The sequence below is a fragment of the Lithobates pipiens genome, unplaced genomic scaffold, assembly GCF_037356315.1.
Source record: "Lithobates pipiens isolate NorthernLeopardFrog02 unplaced genomic scaffold, aLitPip1_a1.2 Scaffold_23, whole genome shotgun sequence".
Taxonomy (NCBI): domain Eukaryota; kingdom Metazoa; phylum Chordata; class Amphibia; order Anura; family Ranidae; genus Lithobates; species Lithobates pipiens.
Genome location: NW_027507785.1, coordinates 291,009,712 through 291,036,778, shown reverse-complemented (window position 1 = coordinate 291,036,778; position 27,067 = coordinate 291,009,712). Strand labels below are relative to the sequence as shown.

Genomic DNA, 27,067 nt, shown 5'->3' with positions numbered 1-27,067 from the left:
GGGGAGAGAGAGTAGTGCAATCCATTTTTGTTACATTTGCAGTGTATTATTTTATATATATATATATATATATATATATATATATATATATATAAATAAAATTATTTATTTTTTCCTGAATTTTACTGCTGCAAAAATGCAGCATTCTGTACTTTTCAAATACACATTAAAGCACAGCAATGTGTAAACTAGGCTCATTGAAATACATTCATTTTTCTTGTATATGCGTTCATAATGCGTTTAAAAAACTGCATTTCTTGATCATACATCACGGGACACAGGAGCTTCATTACATAGTGGGTTATATAGGCACCTCTGGTGATTGGACACTGGTTGACCCTAATTAAGGAGAATTCCTCCCCTATATAACCCCTCCCATCCGGGAGGCACCTCAGTTTTTTCGCCAGTGTCTGGTCGATGGTCACGTAAAACTTAGCTCTATGCGGGTCCCGGCGAGGGCCGAAGGGCTACAACAAACCGGATCCATACCTCGGGCCGATATTTGACTCCCAAGATGGTATGGTACCCGGGCCTCGTTTGCCGAAGACACAAGGTTTTGCCTGTAAGTCCTCTCCATTGGAAGACTGGACTCTGGGACAACCAGACTTGGGGTACTGTTGACTCAGGGCGCCCGTAAGTTTCTGGCAGAGTTTTTTACAAGGCCCAGGTAGGAGGATCTTTTCGTAAGAACCCCAGATACGCCTGAAGGTTGGCTAACAATACCCGCCGTGATGGGTGAAGGCTGGAATTGGTCTGAACACAGCAATTCCTGCGGCGGGGAACAGGTAGGGGAAGTCATCCTATATATTTAATATATGAATGGATTTCTTCACTGTGAGTAGTTGTATGTCTTACCTGGTTTCCACCACTAGATGGAGTAAGAGCAGCCTGATGCATACTTACATGCCTTTCAATACTAACACGCTCAGTGAAGTGCCTGGTTCTCCAGCTCTCACGTCTCCTTGCAGTCCCTGCCACAATAAAGGTAAAAAAGGGGTCCCACGCAGATCAGGGGGTCCCAGGTTACTCCTTTTGGGTTCCCCTTCCCCCCCCGGATCCCGCGGTCCTCGTGCACGCGCGCGGGCGCGTGCACGCACGCCGGGCGCGCTCCCGGCCTATTGGGGAAAGGGGGGGGGTGTGGTTGCCAGCTGTGCACAATCAGGTGCTCTATGCTGTAATGCAGGCGCCAAAACGGCCGATTTAAAAGCCCAGAGCGTCAGGGGACTGTAAGGTGAGGCACAGGAGCTGTGGGCTGTAAGCATCCGTGGGATTGGATCCAGGCAAACCCTAAGACACCTACTCGGCATCATATTGTGCAGTTAAGCTAATATTGATTTATTGTGAGACTTTAAGCACAAATAAGTGATTGCATTTTACATTAGTAACTCTGCTTTGTAGCTCAGTACTATGTCTCCTCGTAAGAGGGTTTCAGGGGCAGGTAACAAAAGCACTGGCAGGTCACCGCCTAGGATGTCACTGAGGACTCCCTTAGGGCTACATTGGAGAGTTTTGAAGGGAGGATAATGAATTTTATTTCTGCTTCCCTAAAAGATAGCAGAAAAAGGGGTAGATCCCCTCCCTCTGCTGAAATCCCTCTCTCAGACAGTTGCTCTGAAAATGAGGAGAGATCCCTATCTTTAGAAAGGGATCATGAGCAGTCGGATCAGTCAGAGGATGAGGAGTTAGTCCCCTCCTCCCAGGCACTCAGAAAGCAGGTGCAGTATTATACTGAATTGGTGCGTACCACATTCAGAATGCCTGCTACTGAAGTCGCTACATCCTCTGTCTCTTCCCTGGGAGTCAGGAAAGCCCCACAGACTGCCTGTTCCTTTCCAATTCATCCTTTAATGGCTGACTTGATGTATAAGGACTGGGGACATCCCGATAAACTGTTTTCTCCTCCCAAGAGGTTTTCTATGTATTATCCCGTGGAGGAAAGTTTCACCAAGAAATGGGGGGCCCCATCTGTTGATGCGGCTATCTCTTGTGTGAATAAAAACCTAACTTGTCCTTTGGATAATGCGCAGGTATTTAAGGATCCAGCTGACAAAGGGCTGGAAACCTTGTTAAAAGCCTCCCTTTCCATGGCCGGCGCTGTGGTGCAACCTACAGTCGCAGCCGTGGGGTTGTGTCAGTTCCTTAAGGAACAGGTTAAACAGATGTTTGAACTCCTTCCCAATGAGGAAGTAGAGAAATATGCAGAAATGCCTCACATCTTATGTTTCATAATTGATGCGATTTTGGATTCTGTCCAACAAGCATCACGTTTGTCCCTCATGTTGGTACACATACGAAGGGCTCTATGGCTAAAGAATTGGGCTGCTGAGATGTCATGCAAAAGCATTTGGCTGGGTTCCCGTTTAAAGGGGAACGGTTGTTTGGAGAGGAATTAGATAAATTCGTCCAAAATATTTCGGGAGGTAAATCTACACTCCTTCCAGTCAAGAAGAGTAAACGTCCTTCATTCAGGCGTACTCTTTCTCCCGAAGCATCAAGCTCTAAACAGTGGCGACGGCCTTCCCAGCCCTCCTCGGCTGGAAAGCCTCAGGGCTGAGCCCAGGGACAGAAAAAGACTTGGGGGCGGAAGCCTGCCAAGCAAACCTCCAAGACCTCCTTGTGAAGGGGCGCCCCCGCTCGGCCGAGTGGGGGGAAGGCTCCTGCAGTTTGCAGGCGCCTGGCGGGAGGAGATTCAGGACAGATGGGTGATCTCTTCAGTGTCTCTGGGCTACAGGCTAGAGTTTCAGGAGATTCCACCTTCTCGTTTTCTAAGGTCAAGGATCCCCAGGGATCCGATAAAGCAGAAACCGCTATTTGTGGCCTTAGATCAATTACTATCCCAGGGTGTGATAGTAGAAGTGAGCCCGAAAGATCAGGGTTCAGGTTTTTATTCGAATCTCTTCACCGTTCCAAAACCAAGCGGAAGTGTCAGACCTATCTTGGATCTGAGAGACTTAAACCGGTTTCTACACATCCAGACCTTCCGGATGCAGTCAATACGCACTGTGCTCTCCTCCCTACAAGGAGGAGAATTCATGGCATCAATAGATATCAGAGACGCATATCTTCATGTGCCAATATTTCCCGCACACCAGAAGTTTCTGAGGTTCGCGGCAGAGCAGCGCCATTTTCAATTTGTGGCCCTGCCGTTTGGCCTAGCCACGGCCCCCCGAGTCTTCACGAAGATTCTAGACCCTCTCTTAGCAATCTTAAGAGTTCAGGGCATAGCCGTCATGGCTTACCTAGACGACTTACTTCTCGTAGAGAGAACTGCAACATGCCTAAGTCGCAGCGTCACCAAAACGCTAGAACATCTGGGCCACCTAGGTTGGCTTATAAACCTAGAAAAGTCATCTTTACAACCGACCACCAGGTTGGATTACCTGGGTCTGATTATCGACACCGCTCAAGGCAGGGTGTTCCTTCCAAAGCCAAAGGCCTTGGCCATTGGAGATCTGGTGCGCCTGATTCTGGGCAGAAGATCTTCCTCCATTCGGTTGTGCATGAGACTGTTGGGAAAAATGGTCGCCTCTTTCGAGGCCGTTCCATTCGCCCAGTTCCACCCAAGGCCCTGCAAGGATGCATCCTTGCGATTTGGAACAGGAAGCCCCAATCCCTGGATCTTCCTATGCGTTTATCCCCCCGGGCACGCAAGAGTCTTGTTTGGTGGTTACAAACCAGAAATTTGCTAAAGGGCAAAACATTTCTTCCCCTCTCATGGAAGATTGTCACAACGGATGCCAGCCTGACAGGCTGGGGACCCGTATTAGAGGGAACATGCTCGCAGGGAAAATGGTCTGCGACCGAAAGTCTGTTGCCCATAAATATCCTAGAGTTTCGGGCAGTTTACATGGCACTCAGAGAGTGGTCTCACAGACTGCGAGGCTTCCCGGTTCGGATTCAGTCCGACAATGCCACCGCGGTGGCTTATATCAATCACCAGGGCGGTACCAGAAGTCTGGTGGCCCAAAACGAGGTGAATCGCATACTTGTCTGGGCAGAAGAGCATGTTCCGTGCCTCTCTGCAGTCTTCATCCCAGGTGTGGAGAATTGGCAGGCGGATTATCTCAGCCGCCAGCAGTTGTGCCCAGGAGAATGGGCTCTGCACCCCGATGTGTTTCGAGACATATGTTACAAATGGGGCACTCCAGACGTGGATCTTTTTGCGTCCAGATTCAACAGGAAACTGGACAACTTTGTGTCAAGGACAAGAGATGCACTTGCTCAGGGGTCAGATGCTCTGACGGTTCCCTGGAATCAGTACAATCTGATCTATGCCTTCCCCCCGAACTCGCTACTGTCACGGTTCCTGGGAAGGGTCAAGAGGGAGGCGAAGTCGGTCCTTCTAGTGGCCCCGGCTTGGCCCAGGCGACCATGGTTCGCAGAAATCATGAAGCTAGCAGTGGGCAGGCCATGGACCCCCCCCCCTCCGGCCGGATCTGCTCTCGCAGGGCCCAATTTACCATCCTGCTTTACGCAGTCTGAATTTGACGGTCTGGCTGCTGAGACCCACATTTTAAAAGACCGTGGTCTTTCGGGGCCAGTCCTTTCCACTCTGGTCAATGCCAGAAAGCCGGCCTCCAGGCGTATCTATTACAAGATCTGGAGGGCATATGTTTCCTGGTGTGAACCCAGGAGATGGCATCCCAGAAGGTATGTCATTAACAGAATCTTGGCCTTTCTCCAATCAGGCCTTGAATTGAATCTGGCCATAAGCACCATCAAGGTGCAGATTTCGGCCCTGTCGGTCTTTCTTCAAAGACCGCTTGCATCACATTCCCTGATACGGGCCTTTATCCAGGGGGCTATGCGGATGAGACCGCCAGTCAGACCTCCGGTATGCCCATGGGATCTGAATTTGGTTCTCTCGGCCTTAGTAGCCCAACCATTTGAACCTTTGCATCTTGCTTCGTTAGTCCTCTTGACAAAGAAGCTAGTCTTCCTAGTAGCCATATCCACGGCTAGAAGGGTATCAGAATTGGCAGCTCTTTCTTGTAAAGAGCCCTATTTAATTATCCATAAGGACCGGGTGGTTATGCGTCCCAACAGGTCCTTTCTACCTAAGGTGGTTTCAGGTTTTCATCTGAATCAAGATATAATCCTACCATCCTTTTTTTCCAAATCCTCAGTCCATAGAGGAAGAATCCTTACACACTTTAGATGTGGTTAGAGCAATCAGTCTTTATCTTCAAGCAACTGCTCAGATAAGAAAAACTGACTGCTTATTTATTCTGCCAGAAGGCCCTAGAAGGGGTCAGGCAGCGTCAAAGTCCACTCTCTCGAGATGGATTAGACAGGTTATTTCTCAGGCCTATAGCTTAAAGGGGAAGATTCCTCCTTTTCAGGTGAAAGCGCACTCTACTAGGGCTATCAGTGCTTCTTGGGCAGTGCATCACCAGGCCTCCCTGGCTCAGATCTGTAAGGCTGCGACTTGGTCATCAATCCACACATTCACCAGATTCTATCAGGTGGATGTCAGAGGGCAAGAGGATATCGCCTTCGGGCGCAGTGTACTGCAGGCTGCAGTTTAGGTCCTCAGGTCCCTGGCGGTCTATGCTTATGATCTGTGTCTCCCTCCCCTCAACCTGAGCATTGCTTTGGGACATCCCACTATGTAATGAAGCTCCTGTGTCCCGTGATGTATGATCAAGAAAATGGGATTTTTATATACAGCTTACCTGTAAAATCCTTTTCTTGAGAGTACATCACGGGACACAGGGCTCCCGCCCCTCTTGGGTTTTACGTGGTTCTTATTGCTTTGCTACAAAACTGAGGTGCCTCCCGGATGGGAGGGGTTATATAGGGGAGGAATTCTCCTTAATTAGGGTCAACCAGTGTCCAATCACCAGAGGTGCCTATATAACCCACTATGTAATGAAGCTCCTGTGTCCCGTGATGTACTCTCAAGAAAAGGATTTTACAGGTAAGCTGTATATAAAAATCCCATTGTTTGACTGCATCTGGTGTAAACGTGTCATCATACAAACTATGCAACTTATTCCGGGTTTACACAGTGTAGATATTTGCCCACACACCACGGATCTTCAAGTTGCATTCAAACTTTTTTTTATTGAAGTATGATCACATCACAAACAAAAGAGTGCAATATTTCAGAGTGTCGCAAGACCCCCTTATCATGTGATAAGTGTACAGCAATTGTGCTAAATATTTAAATAGACATCCACCAATCAGGAACAAGCAAGAACAAGGTACCACCCACCCCTAGACATGGTATGATGTCATAAGTCTTGTCAAAAAGCCAGTAAACATAAACTGAGATCCCATTGATATGCATTAACATTAAAAAAAACAAAAACTCATGATACAGTATATACAGTATATAAGTGCCTGACTTGGCATCACTAAGGGACTAAGGGGATCAAGCAACACAGGCATTATATATATATATATATATATATATATATATATATATATATATATATATACAGGCTCAAAATTTCAAGTCCTGAGCTACTAGCTAGGCCTTAAGCCTCACCCGTGCCCATCAATACAGCATGACCAGTGCGCACTACTGCAGCCTCACCTGTGTCCATCATTGCAGCCTTATCCATGCAGCCTCACCCGTGTCCATCATTGCAGCCTCACCCATGCAGCCTCACTCGTGGCCATCACTGCAGCCTCACCCATGCAGCCTCACCCATGTCCATCTTTGCAGCCTCACCCGTGTCCATCATTGCAGCCTCACCCATGCAGCCTCACCCGTGTCCATCATTGCAGCCTCACCCGTGTCCATCATTGCAGCCTCACCCGTGTCCATCATGGCAGCCTCATCTGTTTCCATCATTGCAGCCTCACCCGTGTCCATCATTGCAGCTTCACCTGTGTCCATTATTGCAGCCTCACCCATGCAGCCTCACCTGTGTCCATCATTGCAGCCTCACCTGTTCAGAGGGGGCAGCCAGATCATTATAGCGGAAGAGAGCATGGACGAAGAGGAGAGCCGGCTTGATCACAGAGCAGGGTTTGCCCCCTGTAACAGCTTACATTACAATTGCAGTCCATGTACCGTCACACACAGCCCTGCCCTGCTGACCCTGCCCCTGTGATAGACAGAATGTGCCCTGGCATTGTGTTCTGTCTGTCACAGGTGCGGGGTCAGGAGGGCGGGGCTGTTTGTGACGGTGCATGGACTGCAATAGTAATGTAAGCTGTTATAGTGGGCAAACCCCGCTCTATGATCAAGCTGGATCTCCTCTTCCTCCACGCTCTCTTCCTCTATAATGAACCAGCCGCCCCCTCTGTTCCTCCACACTCTCTTTCTCTGGGAGAATGGCTCCCATTCACCCCCACCCCCCGATGCCCTTTCCCCCCCCCCTGCTCCCAGGAGGCAGCCCAGCTCCTCACCAAACCTCATTTTCCACTCGCAAAATGTGAGTAGGCGAGTGTAAAAGTTGAGGGCTGTGTGTGCAAGGGCCAATAGCTCCCACTGATCACACACTGAGAAGGGGGAGAGAGAGCCGTGCAATCCATTTTTGTTGCATTTGCAGTGTATTATTTATATATATATATATATATATATATATATTTATATATATATATATATATGTATGTATATATATATATATATATATATATATATATATATATATATATATGTGTGTGTGTGTGTTGTATAAAATAACATCAAGCATCAAGAAATATACAATACAATTAAATATATTGGAAATAGTAATCAACAATAAAAAAATAAAAAGAAGGAGAAAGGGAGGAAAAAAAAGAAGAAATAAAGAAGAGTAGAAGAAAAGGTGGATTGAGATATGCTGGGTGTTACATGACTGGTGGATGTAACCTTACAATCTTAGAGAGAGAAAGTAAAGAATTATCAATATTAAATGTGTTGGTAAAGTCAAGCCATGGAGACCAGATCTGTAAAAAGTTAGAATGGTGATCAAGTAGGATACATGTTAATTTTTCATGAACCATGGTGCCCATAATTCTTTGCTTCACTTCTCTAAAATTCAGAGATGGAGTTCTCCAGGCTTTGGCAATAGTTTTTCACGTGGCCAAAAAAAATAAAAGAGATACATTTTCTCTCTGGTTTTCTAAAGCTCAGGTGTGGTTTATGTAGTAGGGCTTCCCATGGGTCCATAATTTTGTTAATCATATCATAAATTTGTGTCCATAGTTTCCGGACAATAGGGCATTCCCACCAGATGTGTAATAAAGTTCCTCTAGAATTACACCCTCTAAAGCAAAAAGGGGAGATTGAAGGGGAAATATGCGATCATTTTGTTGGAGTCATATACCAGCGAAGGAGTGTTTAATATGCATTCTCTTGGGCTAGAGCATTAATTTAACATTTAGCTACATTGGTCCAGATTTTACTCCATTCAGTGATATCTAAAGAATCTCCGAGATCAACTTCTCAAGCAAGAGCATAGGCAGGCTTATTAATAGATTGGGAAGAAATTTTTTGAAGCGTAAATAAGAGAAATAATACCAGGGGAATGTGGATTTAATTTGCATATTTTTTTCAAAAGGTGTTAAGAGGGTCAGACAGATTATGGAAGAAGGAGAGAGAAGGGTATTTATAAAACCTGTAATTAGAATTATGCGTGATGATTCTGATAGAGGAAGATGCCAATGTTTCTAAATATAAGATTGTGTTTTGATCCCTTCTAACCATAAGAGGTGACATATAAATTTAAAATTTTTATTAAGCCACCAAATTAAATTTTCGGAATCCTCCATGGCTGGGGGGGGGGGGACATAGGGTTGTTAAGAATCCCAGATAAGAGAAAATGTGGAGATATCAGATGACTAGAGTATTTAAAACGGTTAAACTGCACGTTTGACTGCATTTGGTGTAAATGAGCCATTATCCAATGAGGTGTAAATGAGCCATTATCCAATGAGGTGTAAATGAGCCATTATCCAATGAGGTGTAAATGAACCGTTATCCAAACTATGTAACTGATTCCCAGTTTAGTTAGAGCTAAAACTGACATCAATTTTTCCCCATTCAGTTAAATTATAATACTTACAAATTCTAACGACAAATTTATAAACTAGCATCTTACCTCCATCCGCAGTGCTGAATGTGACTCCATCAGGGCCTGAATAGCAGAATTCATATCCACCAGTCTCTGTAATGAAGAGGCAACACAATTCTTTAATATTAAACAATACTGTACCTACAAAATAGCACAAAAATGGTGTACAAGATACATTTACGGAATCGGTTAACATATGATACTGATTTACTGTACACATGTAGAATTCCCCAAAATGTGTCATTTTATTTCCAATGAGTATAGGCATATAGGTATACGTGCAGCTTATTGTATTGATAAAAACATATCAAGCATTATTTTTATTGGGCTGTTTATGGTTGGTCTGAATCTTATAAATAATGTCAAATTTATAAGTAAAGGTGCACATTTTAAAAAATCATACACAATTTGTTATATGAACTTCTATTTCAGGCTGGGTTCACAGTTATAGAACGCAGCGGCTCACAGCACCATACCATACCATTCACCATATCAGGTCCAATTTCATCCTGAATTTTGGGCTGAATTTGGACTTGAAACAGACCAAAAGACGCACAGGGCTCCTGTGCAATTTGCACCGGAGCCGCTGAAGAGATGTGTGAACCGGCTCCATAGAGAGGAGGTCACAATCTCCTGCTATGCAAATTGGAAAACCCCCATCCAATTCGCAATAGTGTGAACCCAGCCTAAAGCAACACTCCAGTGAAAAATAACAATATAAAAATAAATAGCCTATTAAAAAAAAAAAAAAAAAAACAGCTTTTGCTGCAATAATCAAATTCAATACAGAGATTTCTACCACAGTACTATTTCTGCCACTAGATGTCCTCAGTCTCATGGCCAGCATCACACAGCCTACTTCCTCTAAACCCAGTTCTTTCGGAAACCTTTCTGTGACAGGACAGCGAAAAGAGAAGCAGCACAGTAATAAGCTAATCTCTCTGTTTTCTCTTCCTATCAGTATACTTCTTGTCAGCACATGAACTGATTGGCTCCTTGTTACTGCTTATTCCTCTCACACTCGAACTCTACTGTACAGAGACTGATACCAGGTCAAATTTAGGTACTTCAATGCAACATTCATTAATGATGTACTAAGGATTACAGTCTCATTCATTTGTGTCTTTTATATCTACAAGAAGTCCAGCTTTAAGCAACTGTGTTTCAGGACATAGCAAAAAAAATTCTGAAGCCTCGTTCTCACTTGCGGACAAGAGATGGTAAAAATAGGTGGTTGAGCCAGCTACTAACTGCCCACCTTAAGCTAACATGACAGCCAAAGGGGGTGGTATAAATGTTACCCTATCAAAGAAGGAGAAACTAAATGTTACCCCAGCTCTACTGCCAATATAAAAGTCCACGAACTGTGATCCGGTGCTCTAGCCAAGGCGTTCTGGCCACACAGGTGCAATATTTGAATCAGGAAGGCTGGCAACTCGGATGCTCTTAAATAAAAGTACTATATTTGTTAAATAGATACACGGGTACAAGCTATGTGCTGACGCATTTCAGCTATGAAGCCTTTATCAAAGCATGATGAAGGCTTTATAGTAGAAAAGCATCAGTATATAGCCTGTATCCGTGTATCCATGTAACAAATATAGTACTTTTATTCAAGAGCATCCAAGTTGTCAGCCTTCCTGATTCATATGTTACCCTATGTTGCATTAAACAGACCAGTACCACCACCAACCATGACCCATTCAAGTGAATAAGGTACATGACAACCACCCTGCAACTGCTTGTAATGCATACAGTTGCAGTGCTGCAGGAATTTGAGGGTCAACATAGGCACCCAGGAGGTGACATATCACCTCCCAATTGCTTAATTGCCCAATGAAAGCGACCCACTGTGGATCACTTTTCAGGAGGGCAACATCAGTGTAAAGGAATCCTAAGGAATAAAGAAGAAGACATTCTGTATTCAGTTTTGACCGATTTAAATTGAAGTTTTGACATTTAGCGCTTAACTTACATTTCGTCCTGGAGCACCCGGTGGACCCTAAAACAAGAAGATACATGGTTAAAGAAAATGCATGTATCAACTATTAATAACTGTTGAATAATATTTGCAAATAGAATCTCGATTTGGGCTACAATAAAGACACATGTTCAACGTACGTATAATGAAAAAAGTTTTCTTTTTAAACAGCTTTGGATAGAGTAGGGAAAGATTAACATTCATTGGGCTATTTTTACTGTTTGCGTCCTGCTGGGCAGATATATCTTCACTTCACTGATGTCTTATTGTACACAAATCTCACAGTGTTAGTTCTGTCTGTGCTGCCTCACAACACCCAATCCAATTCCAAGTTTTAAATTCCAGGACAAGTCTGGTGGGTTGTTTGGGAGACCACCCAGACAGCTGAGTGTACTGATAATTAGCGGTATGATGCCCATTATGTGGTATGTTATACTTACAGGAGGACCGGGCTGCCCTCTTGGTCCTTGAGGTCCCTAATAAGACAGAAAACAAACAGAATGATCTCCATAAATTGTAATAAATATCTAATGATCATAATGATAATGGAGATGCGAAGAATCAAAGACAGGGAATTTTCAGATATTAATGCTTATTTCAGATCTGGCAGATCTTTATCACATTTAACATTAGGCTGAACATACAGTACTTAGAAAGATTGGGCAACCCAACAACTCAAGATTTTCGACTGATAACCGATGGGCAAATCTGCAACTGTTTTTGCCATCCATGAGTGCTTGGAACGCACAGCAAAAACTCACATTGTGTAAGGAACAGCAACAGCAGGTGGTTGAGTACTGCAAACAAATGCCAACACTGTCCTCATTTGACCTTCATACCTGGCTGTTTGATAGCCAAAAGGTCAGTAAAAGCCCATACATTGGCTAATTATTGACAATTAAAACAGTATTAAACCCAAACCCTTAACAGTCATTAGATGTGGTGGCTGCATTATTTAGTTTTTTAGGGCATTTTTTCCCTGTGTTTTCACCTGGTGATCTGGACAGTAACACACCTCCTGTATTAAAGTGATCCCCCTTTGGATGACGGAGCACAGGGGCCACTTTTGGACAGAAGCATTGGCAGTCTGGGGAGAGGGGAGTGTTAGATGGACTAGCAGATTTAGATACACCAACAAATTGAAGCCAAACTCCAGCTAACACCTTATAAGCAGTTACAGCAAACATTTTTATCCTTTTGGTATAAAGTTTTTACATAAATAAAAGCTGACCATTGTAAGCACACCTGTGTGAAATGGTTTGCCTCATCTCTGTAACTGATACATTCTGTTGGATTCTTTTGAAAAACATACTTAAAGTGATTTTTTTTCTATAAAAATAACAAACATGTTATACTTACCTCCTCTGTGCAGTGGATTTGCACAGAGAAGCCCATATCCTCCTCTTCTTGGGTCCCTGGTGCTTCTGGCCCCTCCCTCCTGTCGAGTGCCTCCACAGCAAGCAGCTTGCTCTGGGGCCACCCAAGCCAAGTCACAGCTCCCTGAGTTAATTCAGACACAGAGCCACGGCCCGGTCCTGCAATCTCTCTCTCCTGACTGCCTAACGGACTTTGATTGACAGCAGCTCGAGCCAATGACGCCATTGCTGTGTCCCAGCCAATCAGGAGGGAGAGTCTCAGATGGCGGAGACATGCTTGGACATCGCTGGAAGTATTAGGGGGGCTGTTGCACACAGAAGGCATTTTATCTTAACCTCCCTAGCGGTAATCACAAGTCTGGCTCGGGCTGCAATTTCAGTACCACCAGCGGTAACCCTGAGCCAGACTCGGGATCGCATCGCTGGATACAGGGAGAGGTTACTTACCTTGTCCCCTGGATCCAGCAATGTCCTCCACGCTGTGTGTGCGAGCTGTCCTCCTCTCGATTCACACAGTGCCCGAGTGCCGCTGAGCTCCGTTCCCTGCGACGTTATGACGCACGGGAGCGGAGATCGGCGCCAAATAAAAAAAAGTCAAAATACACAATACACATACAGTACTGTAATCTTACAGATTACAGTACTGTATAAAAAAAATACACACTCCCTTTGTCCCTAGTGGTCTGTGCAGTGCCCTGCATGCACTTTTATACTATAAATACTGTTTTTTTCTGCCTGGAATTTGGAGATTGCCCATAGCAACCAAAAAGTGTCCCTTTATGTCAAAAGTGATTTTAGACCAGCTAGAAAACAACGATAATAAATTGGAATCACTTGTAGAATTGATCGAAAGCGATTTGTGGGGAAATTCGTCATCAAACACTAAATCTAATGACATTGACAATTCTGCAAATGAGCAAATTTCAGTGTTTTTGGATTTGATTACATTATTGAATAATTTTTATTATTATTTATTATCATTATTTATTATATTATAAACTTTATCATACCCGGGATGTCTGCTAGACTCTGGTTTGAACAGATTTAAGAGAGTTATTCCTAAGAATTACAGGCCTACAATATAAAACGCCAAATTTCCATGCAAAATAATTGTGCCGCTTTCAGCACCTAAAATCAGAAATAATCATACCGCCAGGGAGATTAATGCATAGAATGAATTCAGATAAAAAACCGTCTAACTTTACAACTCCTTTAATGGCTGGATCACCAGATTAAAATAGAAGAAAGAAAGCTTAAAAATGAAGATGAATGCAGCCATCACATATAAGAATTGGTAAGCTGCAATATAATAAATATTTGCTTTTCGTTTTAATACCACTTTAAGATCTTAAATAACTTATTTTATTCACAAAAGAAAATAGAAAAGGAATCAAATGTTTAAACTAAGAAAATATAAAATTTTAAGAAATAAAATAAGGTAATTTTGAAATTGATGGCAGCACCAGGTCAGGGCTATCCGTACCACGGTGTGGCATCCCCTCTTCTTTTAACAACACTCTGTAAACATGCATGCAGGATTGCTTCATGTGGTTTCAAGACAGGGGCTGTTATTATCTTATTCCTGGAGGGCTACTCCTCTGTCTTTTTTGGCCTTTGGCGATGGTGTTAACTATTCTAATTATTTACATCCTGGGCAGCCATATTGGCAATCTTTACATCTGTGACAGATTGGGGTGGCATTCTTGGGTGGGCTCTTTACCATCCACTTTGTTGATCCCACTAAACACCGCAGCCTCATTGGAAGGCACGAGTCATATCTGGTTAAGGTGTAGAATGGGTCCCGGTTATACAGTATTGTATTTTATCGTCTCCTGAAGAAGCAACGGATTGCGAAACACGGTGGGACCCTTGATTACTCATCTGTACAGTACAAATAGTGAAATACCTCCTTTCCACATACAGCGTTTTTTGTATTTGTCCTATTTATATTGTGATATTGGTATATTAGTAATAGGAGGTCTGTTTTGCCAGCAGAAGCTAACAGTGATATATATTAGGGCAGGATTTCTCAACCAGGGTTCCTTAGAGCCCTAGGGTTTCTCCAGAGGTTGCTAGGGGGCTCCTTGAGCAATATGAAATTTCTCACTCTCAGATACCTTCCCACTGACACCATTGATCTTTATAAATATCTGTAAGGGGTTCATTCTTCCCAATGACAAGTGTAAGGAGCATTCTTCCCACTGACCATCACACTACTGCATTATGTAGTATTTTTTAGCAGGGGTTCCTTAAGACCAGAAAGTTACTTCAAGGGTTCCTCTGTGGGGATGTCAATGCGTGGGGATGTCAATGCTCTTCCCCAGCCTTTCTCAACCTTTTCAACACAGAGGAACCCTTGAAATTGTTCTCCAGTCTCAGGGAACCCCTGCTAAAAATGAGAAATCTACAACTCGTGATACATTAGTGTGATGGTCAGTGGGAAAAATAGTCCTTAAACTTGTGGTCATTGGGAAGAATTACCTCCTTACAGATAGCTAGAAAGATCAATGGTGTCAGTGGGAACTTATCTGAGAGGGAGAAATTGCCCAATGCTGAAGGAACCCCTAGCAACCTCTGGAGGAACCCTGGTTGAGAATCACTGCTTTACTCCCGTAGTTTTTTACCCTTGTAATCAATAAAATGTTCTTATTTTTAACACGTTTGTTGTGAGTCCTTTTCCTGAAGTTTCTTTTGACACCTGTAAAATCTCTATTTTCTTATTTTTTTCCTTTTTTCTTCATGTATATTGGGAAGTGGTGCCACTTGATGTCATGCTTCATCTCTGTGTTTTTATGTACATTTTACACAGCATCCCAACTTTTTGGGATTTGGGGTTGTAGTTAGGCAACTAAAGTCTTCGAAGTCTAAAGTCTTCAACAGTATTCATAACAGCAACAAATAGTGATGATTTATGGCATTCAGCAGGCTTTATGCTCTCCATTCTGAAGCCCTTGCTTACACAGATTTGTTACAATTTACTTTCTTATAGATGATTTTATTTTATTATCACATTGTCAAATGTGTTTGCTTACCATTTCCCCCCTGGAGCCCTTTTCGCCACGATTTCCCTAAAATAAATAATAAAAATGTTATACTTCTTTGAAACCAAAGGGTAATAATTTATGTTCAACACAGTTTTTTTTTGCATGGACTCAGCAGCTGTATTTCTCCTATTACTCAGGGCTTTTAGACTGCATCCAGATTGAGCAGGTATCTTAAAACAGAACTAAACCCATCGATGGTTTCCAAAAACAGTTACATTTAAAGTGGTTGTAAACCCTTACAAACCACTTTGGCCTACAGGTAAGCCTAGATTAAGGCTTACCTGTAGGTCCAAGAAATATCTCCTAAACCTATACGGTTTAGGAGATATTTACAAAAAGACAGGCACCGCTGTCTACGGCGCATGCGCCATAGACAGCGGCGCGCAGGCGCACTGGGCAGGCCGCAGATCACTGCGATATGACACTCGTGCTGGCTCCCATGCCGGCTCCCATGCGCGGGAATGACATCAACGCGGCTCCGGCGAATCACAGCGCTGGAGCAGCGAGACCCGGAAGTCACTCCGGGATACATGGCAGCGTCGAAGATGAAGACGGAGGACCGCTTCGGGGGCTTCGTTCTCAGGTAAGTTATTCATAATGAGCTAGTATGCTATGCATACTAGCTCATTATGTCTTTGCCTTGCAGGTTGCATTTTTTTTTTAAATAGCCTTTACTTCCTCTTTAAGACATGCCATGACTGATAACTATCACAATTGCTTGTGCTCTCAACTGAACTGTCAAGCCATCAAATGGCTGGTGTCATAACTGATCACATGTGCAGCACCATAGCAACTGCAGATCAAACAGAGGTCAAGATGGCAGCTTCCTTTGCTGTAAAAAGGACAGGAGGGCTTATTTCATGATTAAACAGCCCTTACAAGCAACAAGTAAAACCAATAAGTGAGCTGCTAATGTATTTCCAGTTCCACACCCGCCTGTGCCAAAATCAGAAAGTCTACTTAGTTTTCAATATTCTGAGTCCTGTATCAACCTAATGCATCCACAGCAGACACTAACTACCTCACAGGGTCAGAAGAGGCGAACAGGAGTGTAATTCTTGAAGCAAGTGCTATGCAACTTCATTTCTTTTTGCTTCTTGAATCACATTCAACTTTCCAAGGCAGGCATGTTTAAAGTGGAAGTCTGGTCAAAATTTAAGTTTAAATCTGCTCCCAACCCACATTTTAAGCCCTATTTTAACTACCCTGTAAAGGAAAGATATGTATACTTACCTAATCTAAAGGTACCCTTGTCTGATCATGTGATTGGTTCCCAGCGCCAGCTTCAGTGTAGAGAAGGGACATTGGACAACAGATGCCCAATTGTAAGTCTATGAGTGGCATCACCCCGCAGGCACAGCAGTTGTTGTCCCCTGAAGCTGGCCACCTGGGAGATCATGTGACTGGACCAGAAGCACCCTTACATAGTTAATCAGGTTGAAAAAAGACACCTACTTCAACCGTAAAAATAAATAAATAAAAAATAATATCATACAATCCCATATACACAATCCTATACCCACAGTTGATCCAGAGGAAGGTGAAAAACCCCAGCAAAGCATGATCCAATTTGCTACCCTAAATTAGTAAGTATATACATCTTTCCTTTACAGAGTAGTTAAAATAGGGCTTATAATGGGGGTGGGAGTAGATTTAAGCCCCATACATACTATCAGATTTGCTGCTGATTTTTTCCTTCAGATTTACCAAAACCATATAATATGAGGTCAAACCTTAGGAGTTTCAATTTGTATGCAATCAGGCCGGCCCTTGCTCTACATGGTTTTGGTAAATCTGAAGACAAAAATCTGCAGAAAATCTGATAGTGTGCATGGGCCTATGGGGCATTAGGCTTAGATAAATTTAGACTGGACTGGACCACTAAATCTGATTGGTGGTAGCAAAAAAAAAAAAAAGTACTAGGATTTTTTTACCTTAGGGTTCTATATGTGAGAAGCAGAAAGAAAGATGTTCCAGCGTCCCCAGAATGTATCAAAAGAGGAGAAAACACACTTGGAGTGTGCAACTCAGTGCTAAAACCTACTAGCTGTAGAGGATGTATGCAGCAAATATTGGCTATTATTGGTTAAATCAGTCAAAGTGATAAATCGGAAATTGGAAAAACAGAGGTCATATGTACATTTAAAAAGTTCTTAAGCAACTGCTCTCGGTAATGAGGCTGCTTCAATGGCAGACTGGGAACCCAAAGGCTGCAGAGACAAAATTATTTTGTCTGTATCAGTAGAATGTATGTTCCGGGATCACCAGATTACCAGCAAAAAGGGATAAAGGGAAAGGGATAAACCTTAATGCCTCAATGGAAACTAGAAGTGTTGAGCAGATAGGCTATATTCACTGATGCGTAGAACTACCTCCAAAAAGGGGCCGTTGATATTAGCTAGTTCTTCCCCAACAGTACAGAGGCCATCAGTCACCCAAGCAGTCCACACACTCTGGCTCCAGTGAAACAGTCTAGAGGATGTCTTTTGGAGATTTGTTGCTTGAAGGATTTCAACACTGAAGGTCCAGTAATCCACAGGGAAACTGTCCCAGTCTAAGCTGCTTCTGGCTCTTACACATACAGTGGTGTGAAAAAGTGTTTGCCCCCTTCCTCATTTCCTGTTCCTTTGCATGTTTGTCACACTTAAGTGTTTCGGAACATCAAACCAATTTAAACAATAGTCAAGGACAACACAAGTAAACACAAAATGCAATTTGTAAATGAAGGTGTTTATTATTAAAGGTGAAAAAAAATCCAAACCATCATGGCCCTGTGTGAAAAAGTGATTGCCCCCTAAACCTAATAACTGGTTGGGCCACCCTTAGCAGCAACAACTGCAACCAAGCGTTTGCGATAACGTGCAATGAGGCTTTTACAGCGTCCTGGAGGAATTTTGGCCCACTCATCTTTGCAGAATTGTCCTAATTCAGTTACATTAGAGGGTTTTCGAGCATGAACGGCCTTTTTAAGGTCATACCACAACATCTCAATAGGATTCAGGTCAGGACTTTGGCTAGGCCACTCCAAAGTCTTCATTTTGTTTTTCTTCAGCCATTCGGTGGTGGACTTGCTGGTGTGTTTAGGATCATTGTCCTGCAGCAGAACCCAAGTTCATTTCAGCTTGAGTACACGAACAGATGGTCGGACATTCTCCTTCAGGATCTCTTGGTAGACAGCAGAATTCATAGTTCCTTTTATCACGGCAAGTCTTCCAGGTCCTGGAGCAGCAAAACAGCCCCAGACCATCATACTACCACCACCATATTTTACTGTTGGTATAATGTTCTTTTTATGAAATGCAGTGTTCCTTCTACGCCAGATATACTTGGACACACACCTTCCAAAGAGTTCCACTTTTGTCTCATCGGTCCACAGAATGTTGTCCCAAAAGTCTTGGGGATCATCAAGATGTGTTGTGGAGAAATTGAGACGAGCTTTGATGTTCTTTTTGCTCAGCAGTGGTTTTCTCCTTGGAATTCTGCCATGCAGGCCATTTTTGCCCAGTCTTTTCCTGATGGTGGAGGCATGAACGCTGACCTTAACTGAGGCAAGTGAGGCCTGCAGTTCCTTGGACGTTGTTGTGGGGTCTTTTGTGACCTCTTGGATGAGTCGTCGCTGCGCTCTTGGGGTAATTTTGGGCGGCCGGCCACTCCTGGGAAGGTTCACCACTGTTCCATGTCTTCGCCATTTGTGGATAATGGCTCTCACTGTGGTTCGCTGGATTCCCAAAGCTTTGGAAATGGCTTTTTAACCCTTTCCAGACTGATAGATCTCAATTACTTTCTTTCTCAATTGTTCCTGAATTTCTTTGGGTCTCGGCATGATGTGTAGCTTTTAAGGATCTTCTGGTGGACCTTACTGTGTCAAGCAGCTCCTATTTAAGTGATGCCTTGATTGTGAACAGGTGTGGCAATAATCAGGCCTGGGTGTGGCTAGAGAAATTGAACTCAGGTGTGGACAACCACAGTTATAGTATGTTTTAACAAGGGGGGCAATCACTTTTTCACACAGGGCCATGATGGTTTGGATTTTTTTTCACCTTTAATAATAAACACCTTCATTTAAAAATTGCATTTTGTGTTTACTTGTGTTGTCCTTGACTATTGTTTAAATTGGTTTGATGTTCCAAAACACTTAAGTGTGACAAACATGCAAAGGAACAGGAAATGAGGAAGGAGGCAAACACTTTTTCACACCACTGTACATCAGGAATTCCCTTAAGGTCAGAACTCGCAAGTCTCCAGGAGAGCTGCCACCTTCCAGCTTCTGAAGCATACGGTCCAGCGAGTGAGGTTAGCCTTCTCTGTTTCAGGTTCCCTTGGTGAAGTCCTGCAGTAAGTTTCAGAATAGATCTAGGTCTTCGGGTTTTGCCACAACCGAGACCTCACAGAACAGCAGCACAGTCTAGAGCCTGCTTCAAGGGCAAAACCCCCCCTGAGGCTTGGAACTATCCTTGATGTGGAAAGACCAGGCTCTCCAATGCTCTAGAATGCAAACCTTGGCACCCCAGATGTTTTGAAACTACATTTCCCATGATGCTTATGCACTCTGCATTGTAGTTGAGCATCATGGGAAATGTAGTTCCAAAACATCTGGGGTGCCACGGTTTGACATCTCTGCTCTAGACTATTTATTATCAGCTCCCAAACCCCCTTCTGGGCTCTCCCCAGGGATTGGCCAGGGCATGATAAATATTTAGACTGAGGGTTTGAACTTCCCTCCATAAACTGTGGAAGCTTCTTCCGGAGGCAGGGGAAAACAACCGAACACCCAACCTTGGGACACTGACCAGAACAAGTAATTACTGCTCCCTTGGTTGCAGAAGAAGCCAAAAATGAAATATACCTAGCAGCCTATCTAGGAGGGTGCTACATATGAATCTCAAGGTTTACTTTTATATTTTGGTGAAAGGATGCCATTAACAGCAGTCTATGAGCCTGTATAAGGACGCTACATAGATCTAAAATATCTAAAAAGTGCAGAAATATGTACAGTTGCTACAAAGTGGGAAGCATGCAACATATTCTAAATAAAATATTACTTTTATTCAACTATTGCACCATACAATCCATCCAGAAACACTGTCTATCACAGGTGAAATATGTCAATGGCAATGTGTGAATACTATTGTGAAACATTTTGGACCATCTGAGCGGCAACTATGTACGTTGTACAAGAAGTATGTCGAGACTGCACTCTGAGTGAAATACTATGCCAAATAAGTGTACTCTGTACTTAGCTACTGAATTGTTCCACATTGTCAGGGAAACAATCAATATGTCATTATATGTATACACAGATTACATTCCTAGTCCCCCTTGCTATATTACGCTATAACAATAAAATGTTGTTTAACATTATCAGCATTCCGCACTTGAAATATTTTGGTTTATTAGAATATGAAACACATTTGCTATAGCAATTTTTTTTTAAGCTGAACTTAAGACAAAAAGCAGAATGCACAAATGGTTTGTATTTCTGTTCATCCTGAAATTTACACAGCCCTCACACAGCACAGCCCGGTGGATGATGCCACGTACAGTAAAGGAATGCAGTGGTGTCCTCTCTCTAGTCTTTTAATTGGACATAAGAAAGAGCAACAGCAGACTGATGAGTTCATCCCTCTATTTACTCTGCTCTCCCCTCCTATCAGCATGTTCCCCTCGTTAACACATTTGACTGGCCTCCAGGGATTGCAGGAGGCCGATATCAAGTCAAATGTAGGTACCTTAGCTAGTTCAATCTTAGAAAATGTATTTAATGAATACAGTAATAGTGGTACATTTGTATATTGTGCCCAGTGTTCAGCTTTAAAAAAATAAGAAAAAGGGAAATATTTTTGCAAATTACCGTATAATAATGAGAATTTAAAAGTTTCCAGTGTAGATTAGAAGGTAAAAGTAAAAGCAGGAACCCGATTAATGGCTAAAGTTGGCTACTCACATATTTTTCATTTAGCCCACAGATTCCTCCGTCCACACTGTACATGCTGCAGCTTTTGTTTTTTGACAGCTAGCCCTACTGTCAAAATACCTGAACAACTCACCAGTTAAAGAAAAAAAACCCTGAACAACTGATGCATCCGATTGAAAAGTCCGGTAGGTCCCTTCAACAAAAGTTGATCGAACACTTGACTCTTGGCGAATGGAGCAGAGCCGCCAGGGCCACTCACTAAGCCAATTTTGTCCAGTTCCTCCACTTTTAGGCCCCATTCACACCTGAGTGTAGCGTTTTCAGGCAGAAAGTCCAGAACTTGTTTGAGCTTCAGGTGTTTTGGAGCTTCTGACTTCAGGCGTTTTGGAGTGGAGATGTGAACCATCTCCATAGAGAATAATTGATTTTTTCCCCTCCAGCGTTTTGTAGCTTCAAGCTTCAAGCTACAAAACGCTCAGGTGTGAATGGGGCCTTAGGAACAACAAAGTATGATCTTATATAGGAATTTTTGAATAGTAAAGACCAGTCTTCTTATAACTACATGCTATCCACATCCAGTCTCTAACATTTTGTGCAAAAAAATACAGATAATTGATGCTGTGATACTCACCAGAGCACCTGTAGGTCCAATTATACCACCAGGTCCACGTGGACCACTGTTCCCCTGTACAAAATAAGAAAAATACACATCAGCATAATAATCCAATGAGAGAAGAATGGATATATAAATTAGATTTGGATTGTAAATGCTCAGGAGCAGGGCCCTCTTAACCCTCTTGCATTGAATTGTATTGTAACTGTACTGACTCCCTTTGTAAAGCACTGCCCAAACTGTTGGCGTATAAATCCTGTATAATAATAATAATAACAATAATTGTGTACTTTTCTATCTATCCCAGCTGATAAGCAACAAGGAAGACAGTGTCTATGATTCTATAGAAGGAAAAACATTGTGGGTTACTTACAATTTGCCCTGCTGGACCTTTGGGACCAATAATGCCAACTAGACCGATGTCACCATCTGGCCCCTGGAAATATGAGTTATAAAGTTCCATGTAAATAAAAACACACACAAAACCACATATACAGAAGAAATAAGAAGTAAAAACATTTCCAATGGTACTGTTTTGTTAAACTTGTTGTTGCCCAAAGCGAACAAACAGAATTAATTTTGTGGAATGTGAAATCTGATTGCTTGCTATTAACATTCTTCCAAAAAAACAGGACAACCAGCCAAGAGGTCCTGATAAAAGTTTTATGTGGTTTAATATGCGATGTGATGATCACCCATGGTCTGATAATCTTAGCCAATTTTATTTTTGATGTATGCTCAATGTTTTAAATCTTTTCATTATAATGATTGTTTTATTGTTTATGAAAACGCAATAGTTAGGTCAACATCTATGGCAAGCTATAGTCTTTTAATGTCGTTTTAGCCGTACATTACATATTACATTACATACCGTACATGTGAAAATGATTAGCTTTAAAAAAATCATCTTTTCAGTGTGTGTGTTAGTGTCATAAAACCTTTCTTCTTTATATAGTTTGTAACTACATTTGTACATGGGAACAGCCATATTTGCTCATTACATATGAAGGCTCTGCTTCCTACTTTTAGTGCATCACATTGGATGTACCATACTGTTGTTCATTTCCCTCAATTTCAGCCTCATTAAGTTCTGACTCATGTAAAACAATGAACTCCCTATTTATTAAAGTAGTTGTAAAGGCTAAAGAGTTTTTTAACCTTAATGCATTTTCTGCATTAGGGTAAAAAAAAACCTTTAAGCGCAGTTCTGCCAGTCCCCTCCCCCCACGAAATAATTACCTGACCCTGATCTCAAACCAGCTCTGTGCCCAAGAGCAGCGGCACTGCTCTCTCTCCCTCCTCACTGGATTCAGTGAAGCAGCAGGAGCTATTGGCTCCTGTTGCTGTCAATCGAATCCAGTGACAAGGAAGGGGGTGGAGCAGGGCCGAGCCACACTGTGTGCCCACTCAACTGGGGGGAGTAGCCAGGAGCGCCAGTGGGGAACTCCAGATGAGGAAGATCTGGGTTACTCTGTTCAATAGGTTGGACTTAAGCCTGTGTACACATGGTCGGACATTTCGACGGAAAATGTGCGATCGGACTGCGGTGTCGGATAATCCGACCGTGTGTGGGCTCCATCGGACCGCCAAAGTTTTAGAGCAGGGCTATAAAATTTTCCGACAACATGATCCGAACGGACTTTGTCCGATCGTTTGTAGAGAATTCCGATCAGACAAAGTGCCACGCATGCTCAGATCAAATTCCTAGACCAAAGCTATTAGCTACTAGCCGCAACGTAGTCCTGTCGCAACGACCAAACGTCATCACGTTCCAAACGATCAGATTTTCCGACAACTTTGTCCGATCTTGTGTATGCAACACCAGTTTCTGACAAAATCCGTTGCACAAAATCCGACGGATTCTGTTGTCGTTATGTCAACCGTGTGTACAAGGGCTTACTCTGAAGAAAAAGCTGTCTGTTCTTCTATTTCTTTTGAATACTGATCCAAATGGGAGTGACTTTTTCAATTTTTTAACAGTTGGTGCAGTGCTCTATTGAGGAAAGCTCCATGGTCTTCACCCCTTTAGAAGTGATCAACCCTTTAGGAGCATCTCAGTTGCTTATTCTTGAGGGAGAATGCCCAAAATCTGACTTGTATGTTAGTACTGACTTCTGCTGAAATCAGTGAGCCAATCACACAAGCAGGAAATTACATTTCCGGGGGGAGTTCTATACACTAACCATTTACAGAACGCCTCTAGGTTACCATATTGCATTGCATTTTACATAAAATTACAGACCTGCAGACTGACAAGTAAAGGTAAGTTATAATTATATATATGGTATATACTGTATATATATTTTTTAAATTTGCTATATATTTATCCCACGAAAGCAGGGTTACCCTTTAGGTGAAGATTCCTAAACTTCTTTAGTGAATCAGTCTCGTTATCTCAACAGTTACCTATCCAGGAGGCTGAGTGACTAAAGTGAAAACTGATCTCCCTCTACTGGCTAATCTAAAAATGTGTATATATTATATGTAATAATGGAAATATGACACAAAAAAGCATTTAAATATGAAAAAGTTAAAATAATTTACTTTTAAAGAATACAATAATACCTAAAATATATGTTACAGCAATAGTAATAGCTGACATACTGGAAGACAGAATAAGTAATGAGGAAGATAAGCAGAGATACAATCATTCTGTGTATGTTGACTTTGGCATAACATGGAATTTGTCCCTCCTTGATTCTGCCATTTTTACCATTATACCGGCCTAGGGTTTTCATACTGGACACAAATGTAGTTGATCTTCATGCAAAATCAATCAAAAAAGTTTTTCAACAGCAGTGGAACTAAAACAACAGGATGATGATGTTTAGCCATACCTTTGGTCCTGGAAAACCTTGAAAACCCATTAGGCCTTGGTCACCATCTTCTCCCTATAAAACCACAATTTATTACATGTTTTCATGATATCATTACTATTTTATTCACATGTCAAGTTACTGCTCTAACAGCTCTGGGAATCATATCGAGTCCTTACAAATGCAAGAACATTTACTTGAGTCCTAACAGAGTCCGGTCCAATTATCAACTCTTTCTTAACACCAAATCCCTGATGAAGTGGGAGCAGTGATTGCCCCTAATGCATGTTTGCTTCTTACAGTCACTAATTGATTAATAAACACTAACTTGACTCTCAATTAAATCTGTGGTGCTTTTGTCTTTCTAAAGAATGTTGTCTGCAGGACATATCAGGGCCTAAAGGTTTACACAGCGTGAGGGGTTTAATGCACAACCAACACTATCCCAGATCATCAATACTGTAACAGACAAATAAGCTACACTTACAAGAAGACCCTTCAAGCCAGGCTCGCCCTTCTGCCCTTGATCCCCTTGACTTCCAAGGAGACCTCTTGAGCCTGTCTTTCCTGGATGACCACGCAGTCCATATTCACCCTGAAAAAGTAAAATGGAAATACATTTTGTATTTAATCTTTCTTTATAACATTTTTTAAAGTATACAAAATAGCAAGCCAAGGTAAAAGCAATCAGACAAGCAGACTGCACATATGATTGGCAATGGTGTGCCAACTGGCAATGGTGTGCCCAGAGGAAATGCAGGGAAGAAGTTGTTCCAGGCTTCTTATTAGGCCAAATCAAACTAGTGGTACAAGACGAACTACGTATTTGAGAATAACTCTTTCTACATTCAGATAAGACAAGGATGGTTATATAATGAATCATATCACTCAAGCATGTAACTAGAAAAAAAGGCAGAGGAAGTGTACAATGGAAATATCAACAAATTAAACCATGTTAGGGCCTATGTTGATGAGCCTTGGGCTTGTATGAATGGCATCAGTGTGATATCAGTTTAATTCATTGCCAGGGACATTTGACCTGTAGCTGACCTCCTTTTGACCTGCTCCTAGTGAGTTTTGCATTCCTATAAAGTCAAAACTTGACCTTGGAAAGTAACAAAAAATTCTGCAAGTCAACAGTCCTTTAGTAAAGCAACCCCATTGACTCTGGAAAAAACTGTGCCAATTAAGTTTTCATTACATTCATTTCATTCAGAATTAAGAATTCATTTAAACATTTTTGATCTACAGTGAGGGAAAAAAGTATTCAATCCCCTGCTGATTTTATGTTTGCCAACTGACAAAGAAATGAGCAATCTGTCATTTTAATGGTAGGTTTATTTTAACAGCGAGAGACAGAAAAACAGCACAAAAAAAAACTGAAAAATGCATTTCAAAAAAGTTATAAATTGATTTGAATTTTAATGAGTGAAATAAGTATTTGACCCCTTCGCAAAACATGACTTAGTACTTGGTGGCAAAACCCTTGTTGGCAGTCACAGAGGTCAGACATTTCTTGTAGTTGGACCCCAGGTTTGCACACATCTCAGGAGGGATTTTGTCCCACTCCTCTTTGCAGATCCTCTCTAAGTCATTAAGGTTTTGAGGCTGACATTTGGTAACTCAAACCTTCAGTTCTCTCCACGTATTTTCTATGGGATTAAGGTCTAGAGCAGGGATCTTCAAACTAAGGCCCTCTAGCTGTTGCAGAACTACACATCCCATGAGGCATTGTAAAACTCTGACATTCACAGACAATACGGGAATTGTAGTTCCTGAACAACTGGAGGGCCATAGTTTGAAGACCCCTGATCTAGAGAATGGCTAGGTCACTTCAGGAACTTAATGTTCTCCTTCTTGAGCCACTCCTTTGTTCCCTTGGCAGTGTGTTTTCGGTCACTGTCATGCTGGAATACCTACCCATGATCCATTTTCAATGCCCTGGCTGAGGAAAGGAGGTTCTCACTCAAGATTTGACGTGCATGGCCCCGTCCACCATCCCTTTTACAGTGAAGTTGTCCTGTCCTCTTAGCAGAAAAACACCCCCAAAGCATAATGTTTCCACCTCCATGTTTGATGGTGGGGATGGTGTTCCTAGGGTCATAGACAGCATTCCTCCTCCTCCCTACACAGCGAGTTGAATCCAAACAGCTTGATTTTGGTCTCTTCTGACCACAACACTTTCACCCAGTTCTCCTCTGAATCATTCAATCGTTCATTAGCAAACTTCAGATGGGCCTGTACAAATGCTTTCTTGATCAGGGGGTCCCAGCTGCCTTGAGATCATTGACAAGATTCTCCTGTGTAATTCT

General features: G+C 42.5%; 1 protein-coding gene across 1 annotated transcript in view; it reads right to left on the bottom strand.

Annotated features, from left to right (window-relative positions):
* The window catches only part of COL24A1 (collagen type XXIV alpha 1 chain), a 413,884-nt gene that overhangs the window by 14,256 nt on the left and 372,561 nt on the right, over positions 1-27,067 (bottom strand). The window contains exons 49-56 of the mRNA XM_077450311.1: positions 25,243-25,350; positions 24,777-24,830; positions 22,313-22,375; positions 21,958-22,011; positions 15,401-15,436; positions 11,433-11,468; positions 10,987-11,013; positions 9,039-9,104 (exon numbers count right to left, since the gene is read on the bottom strand). Coding sequence (XP_077306437.1) covers positions 9,039-9,104; positions 10,987-11,013; positions 11,433-11,468; positions 15,401-15,436; positions 21,958-22,011; positions 22,313-22,375; positions 24,777-24,830; positions 25,243-25,350 — 444 coding nt within the window. The remainder of the gene's footprint in view (positions 1-9,038; positions 9,105-10,986; positions 11,014-11,432; positions 11,469-15,400; positions 15,437-21,957; positions 22,012-22,312; positions 22,376-24,776; positions 24,831-25,242; positions 25,351-27,067) is intronic.